This window comes from Acanthochromis polyacanthus, chromosome 13, assembly GCF_021347895.1.
Source record: "Acanthochromis polyacanthus isolate Apoly-LR-REF ecotype Palm Island chromosome 13, KAUST_Apoly_ChrSc, whole genome shotgun sequence".
Lineage (NCBI taxonomy): Eukaryota > Metazoa > Chordata > Actinopteri > Pomacentridae > Acanthochromis > Acanthochromis polyacanthus.
In genome coordinates, this window is record NC_067125.1 from 38,976,364 (window position 1) to 38,986,595 (window position 10,232).

A 10,232-nucleotide genomic window follows, 5' to 3' on the forward strand; every position below is an offset into this window, starting at 1 on the left:
AATTCCCTGGAGATCAGCAGCATCTGCTCTGAAATGAGCGCAATGTCTCAGCGTTTACTGGTATCAGACAGGACTGGACTCAGCACTAAGAGCTGCGTAAAGATGGTTGTGATGGGCTGGGCTGGAATGTTGAGTCGTGATCCTCTGTATTTTTTTTATTTTTTTGTCAGATCTTCTCCTATTGATTTCCCCTCATCATTAGATGGTGCATTAGCGTGAGCCTTATTTCCCAGGGCGGCTGCTGCTCGCCATCGTGACCTGATGCTGTGGGGGGGGGGGGGGCAGATCGTGATGAATGGGGATTCCCTGAATGAAACTGAGCTCTTGGTGTGAAGTGTGAGGAAAATTAGAATTATGATGCGTTGTCCTCACGCACTCGTTTCGGAAATAGATTTTGGTTGCAGATATCTGAGGATGTTTGTACTGATAAATAAGAGCTGGAAGGCTAAGGCTGGGGGGCATTGCATTGGTTGAACAAAGTGGACAGAATTATATTTGTGTTAATGATCATTTATATCTGGGAAACTGTTGAGATTGAGTGTTTCTAGAGACAGAAAAAGGCTCTGATAAGCCTTGTTTGGTGTGATGTGAAGCTTGCTTTCACCCTCTGCCTAAAGGGTGGAGTAAAGTGTGTAGAAGAGAGAAGTCTGTGATAGGATTTTAAAGGACACTTATACTAAGGGCTTTTCACTTGATCTTCTCTCCATTGCTATAATAGAGAGAGTGTCCCTTGGAGAAGCCATGCTATATCTAATATTTTATCCCAGTGCACATTAAAACTGATTTCAGGTGCACTTTTCACTGCATTTTATTTGTCTTAAGGCATTTACTGTAAACAAATATATCATAAGTCCTTCTTTTCTGACTTTAAGGGTTTTGCCACTCCACTCTCTTCATTAAGTTCTGGATGTGGCCGTCTACAGATGATTGAAGCAAAGGTTGCTGGTACTAGTAGCTTGTTATTTTTACAAGCCCCCAGACTTATGATGAGAAGGCTGTTGATGCAGGATAATTTCTCCAGCAGGGTTGAGGCTCATGGAGGTATAATTATGATCAGAGCTCCACCTTGTGGAAGGGCAATGTGATTGCAAGGTTTAGAAGAGAAACTTATTGTTTTTTGTTTTTGGGGCTAGTGATAGCACATCTGAACAAACGCAGCCACTACTTCAATGACCATTACTTAAGGAATATGCTGAAAAAGTACAACATAAAAATAAAAACATGAGCCCAGATGTTCTGTTGGTTCACAAAACATCTGGGCTAAGAGTACACATTTAAACACTGAAGTCCAACAAAGTCATTCCAACATTTTATTAACTTTATCAAATAGAAATGGGTAGATTATGACAGTTTAATCTTTTAGTACAAGACAAGGGACAAGATAAATCTGAACAGTGGCCTTAAAGAAACTGCTTGACATTTTGGGGCACACATATATATTTGCTTTCTTTATGAGTGTTACATAAGAAAGTACCTCTAACATCTGTACAGTGGAGTAAATGTATAGTTACAACCAGTTAGCTTAGCTTAGCTTAGCATAGCATAATGGCAGCTAACAGAGGGAAATGGTTGGTCAGATTCTGTCAAACAATAACAAAATTCACATCCCAGCATCTCTAAAGTTCACCTGATATAAAGGTGAAGTCAGCTGAGTTATTTGTTTTGATGTTTAGACACAGCTAGGCTAGCAGTTTCCCTCAGTTTTTATGCTAAGCTAAGTGATGACCCCTTGCTTCAGTTGTATAATAATGAGAGATAAGGATGATATTAATCTTCTCATCTAACATCTAACAAATAAGAATACTTTTTAAAAAACAAACTATGCAATCATTAACCTGACTTGAAGCAGTTAATGCATTCATAATCTTAGCATGTAGGTACATGTTTAGGCCTCATTAGGCAATATATTGCAAATATAAATACAAACACATAGAAAACTGATGAAAAATAATAACCAAAATAAATCAAATTATCAGGGTTTAATGTTTGAAGGTTGTCTCAAAGTACAGTTTGGAAGAAAAAGAAACAGTCAGAAAGAGAGGGGTTTATTTTAAGTTACCGGTTGAATAAGCAGCATCATTTTATGGAGTCTTTTACATTCTGTGCAGAGAGAGATGGATTTGAGATTTAACACCTTTGCTCGTCTCAGTCTCATCAATTCAAAACATGCCTTTATACTTGTTCTTGTCCTCCTGGTTCTTCTCCTCCATACGTACATTCAGCTTGGCCAGTTCCTTCTTCACAGCCTTCTTCATGCCGGGGTCCAGATCCAGAACCCTGCTGAAGTCCTGCCGAGCCTCGGCCTCGTTCCACACCTCCATGTGGGCTTTTGCTCGCAGGTAGAAGGCCTTAACTACACCTGGAGGAGCAAACACAAACACATGCATGCGTAGTAAGTGAAGTATTTGCAACAAAGAACAGCATTTTTACATGTTATAGGCACATTTGCAACTGTGAACAGAGACTGCATGCTGAAGAACAGGGACCAGACCTTTAACTAGATCACACTTTAATAGGCACATGGAACGTTAAATTTACAGCGACTATAAAAACTGCACACTCACACACTCACACTATGAGTACACGCCCAACACATAAAAGGCTGAATGAACTATAATGCTAGCACAGCATGACAGTCTTTCACACTCATAAATCAACGGGCTGGAATATAATAAGCTGCTGGGCAAAGAAAACTGTTTCTGCTTCAAAAAATAATCTACATAACCCCTCAGTCCATGACAGCAGAGTCACACACACAACACAAACCTGGGTGCTGATTAATAATGTCGCTGGTGTGTTCGATGGCCTCGTAGTACTCTTCTATGTGCAGCAGACACTGGCAGTAGTTCAGAGTTAAGGTGTTGGCCATCTTCTCCAGCTTCAGCCATGGAACCTCCCACGATTTCTCCTGAAGAGGGAAATACTTTAGATTCTAAACATACTGAGACCTCTGTGTTTGGTCAAATGTGGCTCATATTGTTTCACAGAGGAAAAAAAATAAAATAAATCTGTTTCGTCACCTTTGTCTGCACATTCTTGATGCAGATGATGGCCTCCTTGTATTTCTGCATGGCTTCTTGGTAGCGTCCTTGTTTGTAGAACTTGTTTCCTTGGCCATGCAGCACTGGAACTGCCTTCAGCCTCTCCTCATCACTCAGAGCCCAAGACTCTCTGTTGTACTCACTGGGCTGCTGCACCTATCAATCATACACAACATAGGAGCTTGTTTTTTATAAAGTTTTCCTTCAATTATAGAACTTTTTTTGTAATTCAAATTTTTATTGTCATTTCACAAACACGGTACATGGTACATGGCTTCCACAAAAACCAGCATAGCCTACTATAAAAGACCCTACTTTACAAAAAATGAAAACATGGTCTAAGGCAGAAAACTGTTACACTCAGTCCACTTTTACATGGTTCTAAAGTCCTTCCCACGGCGATTTGTCCTCCACCCTTGAAATATCAGACAATCTTCTAAGCATACATTCATATGAGTTTCACTCATAGCACCAGCCCAATCCTGAACACCTGGGACAGTGGGGGTTTTCCAATGTCTCAAGATAATCCGACATGTTATCATACTCATAGAAATCAATTATAGAACTTTTTTTTTTTTAAAAATGGTTATTGGCAGTGATATATTAATCTCCTCTAGAAGCAGATGCATTCCTCAATTTAGGATCATTTTTGGAATTAGGTCCACATGGATGAGCATCTTTCTCACCCTGATCAGTTCCAGGACAAAGTATAGAGGTTTGGGTTCCTTCATCAGCTCATCCAGGTCGTCGTAGCCCAGGCTGTGGTAGGCAAACATGTTGGCCATGCCGCACGTATGGATGTGCCAGTCCACTGGGTCTTTGCCCTCAGCGATGCGTCGCATACTCTTAGACACAAGTGGATAAACGCCAGTGTGCTGGAAAAGAGAAGTAATCACAAGACGACGCTCAAGACTTAAAATCACAGAGGATGGAGGTTAGAGATTCAGACCAACTTGCCTTGGAGTTTTTTCATGATTTAGTGTTGGTGAAGCAGCTCTGTGTTCAGGATTAGTCATCCAAACTGAGAAAACACTTTAGAAATTGTATATTGTGGTATTTTTCCCCTTGAATGCAGCCTTTGCAGTTTGTTTGGCTGTGACGGTAAACTTCATAGAACAACCTTGCTTTTATGTTTACTGAATATTTCTCAAACTTTGCATAGAATTTACTACTTCAAAATGTGAAAAATATTAATGAACACAGACAAAACACTGATCTAACTTTAAACAGTTTTACTGTATTTTTTTAAAGTTTGTCTTGTTTTCACTTCATAGTTGAGTTTTAGCTTTAACCTAATCATATAATTTCTTTCCCAAGTTTTATTTTAACATTTAGAAAATGACTTTTAGAAGTTGTTGTACCTCCATAATTCAAATCACACACAGGAAATAACGAACTATTTTGTATTTTTTATTAATGTTTACTGTGGTGACATTAATTCTCTTTCCCAAATGTCATTTAGTTGCTTTCAAACTACTCAAAAGCAACATGATAAGCATATTTTTGCCTGTTAATTGATCATAAAGCTAATTGCGACTCATCTAAATGAATTTCTGAGTTGCTCCCTCCAGTCTGCTTCCTCTCAGTTCAACAAGTTCAGGTTTCCCTCCGTCGGATGGGAGTGATAGTGCCCAACATATCCAGTAGAGTGTGTGCTGCAGCCGTGTTGTTCAGAGTGAATAAATGCTCTAAGCCCCATCAAATCTAATCAGAGTGGAGGGGAGTCAGTAGTGCTGATTCAGCAGGAGTCAGAGCCGATTAGGGAAAAGTGAGGCTGCTGTGGATTAATGACAGTATGGCTCAACCCATCTGTCTCTGACAGTGAGCAACACACACACAAACACACAGCAGACACAACAAATTCTAGATTGCATAAGTTACACATGTGTGAATTTGGAGGTACAAGGTTTTCTTTATTACACCTGAGTCTGCTATAGATGCATACAGAGTGTGTTTAAAGATCAGGTACCTATATGAGTCAACAGATCTCATAGAAAAAAGAGGTCACAAAGTGAATCACATGTCTCTGACTCACTACATGGTTGTTTTTCATAAACCACATAATGTAAAGTTTTGGTTCCCCTGGCAACCTGTTGAGTCAGTTCTAAAGTTTCTCACAAGTTTTCAGTGCTGGTGCGTCATGTCTGTGCTTCAGGTTTAGGCTTTAAATTTATAAGTGGAGCACATAAAACCTGTCTCATTGTGTTGCTTTGTTTGCTCGTTATTGAAAGCAGCTTTCACATCTGCAGTGTGACGTAATTCAGTCGAAGGTGGACAGTCACACTTTTACAGAGCAGATTCCGATTATAATCCATTTTGCTTAAAAAAACTCAAATTAAAGCAAAACTGTGGCTTTCTTGTCACTCACAATGATGTCACACCAGAACTCGGCCACCTCGCCGATCCTCATGGAGGACAGCAGGCTCTCCCAGATGTCCAGTTTAAACATGTTTCCAATCACTATCTCCATGGGCGTCCCCACCACTTTACTGTCATCGATCACTGTGCGTTCATCGTCACACAGCTGGGTGCGGAAGTGGAACGTCACCTGGAATCACAGAGAGGGAAAACCATGTTGGGAGGAGAACCGTATGAATCTATGGATTGATATGTATGGAAAAGTACTCAGAACTGGAAAGATGTGTGTCAAATTAAAAAAAAAAGACAAGCTTAAGTAATGGATATAAAATAAAGGTTAAAGAGTTGGTGATCAGTAAAACCACACGTCAACTTACGGATGAAGAGCGGACATAAGTCAGAATTCAAGCCAAGACAACATGTTTTGGTGAATTAGGGGCCTTCTAAACGCAACTGAACAAAAATGTTATGTCACAAACTTCACAGAGCTCAGTTATTCAACAGGGCAGACAGGCAGGAGGAAGGACAGACAGACATGCAGAGGTTGCTTGGTTGTGTAATGTCCATGGAAAGGGAAACCATTTAAAGGAAATATGTGCATAAACTGCTCTTTCATGAGGAGCACCAGCACAAGTCATGAATGAATTTATGAACCTCGTGTGAAATCCATTTAATCGAAATTAAAAGTAAGCAGTATTAGGAAAACAGTAAAAAAAAAAAAAAACATGCAGAAGAGCTACAACACAGTCAGGAAGCTTGGATCTTGAGATTCACACTGTTGGTATTAATGGGAAAATAACAAAACTACAAATTACATCCGTGAATTAGTCGAGGATGGCTTCACATGTGAAAAGTTCATCTTTCTGCCTCAGAAAAACAGTATTAGCTGACACTCATTTTGCAAAAAAACTGACCCAGCTGGTGAATCTCTGGAAACATTGCTTTTATTAGTGAGGCATTGAGTTATGTATGTTTTCTATCAACCTCTACTGGATGCTAATGGGAATTGCACTAACTTGGACTTGCCTTCATGCATCTTCTTTACATATACACTGCCAGTCAAAAGTTTTGACACACCTAATTTAATGGTTTTTCTTTATTTTCGTGACTATTTACATTGTAGATTCCCACTGAACACATCAAAACTAGGATTGAACACATATGGAATTATGTAGTAAACAAAAAAGTGTGAAGTAAGTCAAAGCTTGTTTTGTATTTTAGTTTCTTCAAAGTAGCCATCATTTGCTTTGATTACTGCTTTGCACACTCTTGGCATTCTCTGAATGAGCTTCACGAGGTAGTCATCTTATTTATCCCACGAGGGAGATTATTTCACATATCTACAGCTTGTCAAGAGTGCAGGGTCAGCTACAGATGGAGCAGATGGAGCTCAGGGCCACGCAGCGTCATGGTGCTGCAGCTTGAATCCTGATCTTCTGATCAGTCGCCCAGATGTGAAAATGAAGAAATCATATAGCCATCTTCTTGTTTTCCTGCTACGTGCTTCCAGTTGCATCTGCATTTATTGTATTTACTTTGGCACTGCTGATAATGACACCTCTCTCAATGTGTTCTAAAGGTTTAATTAAAATGATGACAATGCTAAATTGCAGCAGTTTTAGAAACAAAAATGTCCATAAATTGCAACTAACAATGTAATTTGTTTCTCCTCAAATGATCATTGGTGCAACTTCATTTATTAGGAAATCCAGACTGAAGTTTTCCAAAAACATGATGCTATCCTTAAAACATAGCTTTCTTTATTTTTTATTTACCTTGTAATTTTGCTTGAAAAGAAAACATTTGTTGTGTTGCAGAAAAATCTGAAGAAACATGGAAGTCAGAAACTTCAGCACTTCAACTTATTTTTTCATTTAAAGTGGAAGCCCAGTTTGAGGGTGTGAATCAGAAAAACTAAACTGACTTCACCAAAGCAGAAACATAAATAAGATTTATTTGGAACAGTGCTTTTCTTCAGCTGCAGCTTAAATACACAACATGCTGTTCAACTTTCAGAACAGTCTGGCTTGTTTTATTGTTAATCTAATGCATAATAAGAAACACGTTAAACTCTGATTCTTTATTAGAAATAAATGGCACATCTGCCCTGTTGGATATTAAGCTTGAACACAGGAAGGTTTGAAATAACTGGTAGTTGTTGTTAGCGTCAGTGTTGTTTTTTTTACACCTATGATTACATCTAGAATATTTAGTCTCGCTTTGCATTTTGTTTAATTCACATCATTCCATTTGTTTAAGTCAGGGCCATACACAGCAATCTGAGGGGAGATTAATTTTGAGTATAATGAAATATCCGTGCAGAGCAGCTGGTACAGATAAGATGCATTAAAACCTGAGTGAACATGAAGACATGTGTGCTGTATGCCCATCAGTGTTGTTCTAGATTCATCAGAAAGTGTAAATAAATTCCTGAATTCCTACGGTACCTTCGCCCCAGTGATGAATTTCGGGATGTCTCCGGTCCCTCCATGCAGGATGGTTTTCTTGATCCCCTCTGATCCCAGCAGCATCGAGTCCTGCATATCCGACATCTTTTTATTCTGGTTTAATCAGCCTTTATTACAGAGCATATATCTGTGTGTATGATGTGAGGGATATAACACGTGTAAAAGTGTGCGGATGACTTGGAGGTGTTGATTGTGGTGGATTAGTTTAGGTGGAGATAATGAGATTAGAATCTTCTCCTCCTCTCCTTATGTTTCATCATCTCTCTCTCTGTGTTATATCCCCGGCTCGGGATTAGAACCCATCATCAGCACTTTCTCCCAGGAAACATCCAGAAAAAAGGGAAGAAACAGAGTCAGAATGAATAGAAAAATAAACTAGAACGAGATTTTGGAGAGCTACTATCAGAGTGACGCATGATATCATCGGTCTAATATGAGGGGGCTTTTATTTTCTTAGGTGTACATGCCAGTGTCTGTGTGGGTGAAGAGTAAAAATCTGTTGAATGCACCACGAGAACAGACATGCTGTGTGTGTGTGTGTGTGTGTGTGTGTGTGTGTGTGTGTGTGTGTGTGTGTGTGTGTGTGTGTGTGTGTGTGTGTGAGAGAGAGAGAGAGAGAGAGACAGAGAGAACAAGAAAGGAAACACAAATAGGTTTGTGAGAGTAGGACGTGGTTTCCATTCCAGAGGAAATTTCCAGGATTTATGTGGATGTGGTGATCTGAACAATGCAGAGAATACTGAGAAATGGTAGAGCAGACAATTACAGTATGGACTCCTTGACCTTGTCTATTAAACATCTGTCTCCCATCTGGGCAATGTGTGTGTGCGTCGGTGTGTGTGTTCATGTGTGCGTATATAATCCAAAGCTCCTGTAGCGTTTGCAAACAAAGTCTGCAAGCAGTTTGAGGAGGCAATTATTCTCAAACATTACCCAGTGTTAACGCCTTATTCCATACTAATTGCACAAATAGAAAAACCCCATAACTGCACCTTGGCAGTGCCTGAAATTGTATAACTTTATAGCTTTGTGTTTCCTCTGTGGAGCAACATGGAAGAATTAGTAGTTCATCATGAATTATCAGGCAGGTCTGCTGTCTTATCTCTATTCAAATAGGACCTATCTATCCCTGGAAAGTGCTGCAACATACTATCAGTTTTGCTTCCCCCCCACCCACCCACCCCCCCCACTAATGTGACAAACAGGATTGGGCAACAGTTCGGTATGTACTTGGCAGCTCTCCAAGGCAAAGTCAGATTCTACGCCCTCTTGTGGCAAAGGTTGGCAGTGCAGCAGGAGTTGGGTTTCTGCTTGATCATAGTGAGTCTGACTTGAAAGTGTTGCTGATACGGATCTTTAAAGGCCTTTGAGGCATTTATACGTGTGATATGCTTCACAGAAAAGACTCGTGACACAGACCTACTTCCTCTATCTATAACCTGCACACACTGTTACAAGGGCAATATTATTTTATTAATTTCAGTTGGCTTTAAACATTCATCCCTCGTCTTGGTTTTGCTCCTTCGTCCTTCTCTGTGGTTCTGGAAACTCTGAAAATGCAACATGGGCATATGGTGAAGTGCTTCTCTTGGATGACAGGTTTGTGTTGCCATAGTTACAGCCTTTTACATCATCATATCTCTGAATTTAAAAGAACAATAAAAAAAAAGGTTATTAATCTTCATTGCTGGGCCCCTATCTTTTGATTATAGACCCAAAAGAAAACTGCAGAATAGGTTTGTGCTGCAGATTTTAAGTTATGTCTGTCCTCACTTCCGGTCATTTCTGGGGGGTTTTCTCAGTGAGTTCTGGTAAAGCAGTGATCCATCTGACCTGTTGGAGAGGTAATATTATTGCTATGGTGTTTGTTGTAAAGGCTTTGTATCAGAGTGACTCATATTTCTTGCGTCACACCGCCTACACCTTTCTCTATTGCTCAGCCAAAGCGTGTCTACGTGCATTAATGTGTTATAACATGCCAGCATATGAATTTTCTGCGTGTACATTGTAGCGTGGGAAATCCAATGTGCCAGTTTGCTCAACCGCGTGCACATCTCTGACAGCAGGTTCAGCCACCAGCGGTCCTGCCGACAGGAGGTAGCTACTCAACCAGGTCCCCATCGTTTTCTAGTCCTTCTGGAGACCCATTGATGATGCAGTAGTTCCACCTTAAGCAAGTAATACTCTATTTCTGGAAAGTACAGTCATGGATTTCCTGGGGAGGAGCAATTCCCTGTGTAAAAGCCATTCATTCATATACATAACACATGGGGGAGGGCTGCTTCCATGACGCACAGCATATACGCACTTAGCATAATGTTTATGGATGTATAAACCTTTTGTGCTCCTGCTGTGGGAACACCAC

General features: G+C 40.0%; 1 protein-coding gene across 1 annotated transcript; it reads right to left on the reverse strand.

Moving 5' to 3' along the window:
- Window positions 1–1,297: 1,297 nt before the first annotated feature.
- On the reverse strand, window positions 1,298–8,103 carry aipl1 (aryl hydrocarbon receptor interacting protein-like 1). Its single transcript, XM_022206032.2, has 6 exons — window positions 7,847–8,103; window positions 5,410–5,589; window positions 3,728–3,916; window positions 3,021–3,197; window positions 2,767–2,908; window positions 1,298–2,359 (listed from the first exon to the last, which is right to left on the reverse strand). Exons 1-6 carry the CDS (start codon window positions 7,949–7,951, stop codon window positions 2,160–2,162), a joined length of 993 nt encoding a protein of 330 aa, XP_022061724.1. The 5' UTR covers window positions 7,952–8,103; the 3' UTR covers window positions 1,298–2,159.
- Between the last annotated feature and the right edge of the window lie 2,129 nt (window positions 8,104–10,232).

Excerpts from the sequence above, each read along its gene's own strand:
- aipl1 (XM_022206032.2), bottom strand. The coding sequence starts at position 7,951 with ATGTCGGATATGCAGGACTCGATGCTGCTGGGATCAGAGGGGATCAAG. Across the intron at positions 3,198-3,727 it reads TTGTCCTGGAACTGATCAGG|GTGCAGCAGCCCAGTGAGTA; the intron begins GTGAGAAAGATG and ends TATGATTGATAG. Across the intron at positions 2,909-3,020 it reads TCAAGAATGTGCAGACAAAG|GAGAAATCGTGGGAGGTTCC; the intron begins GTGACGAAACAG and ends TTCCCTCTTCAG.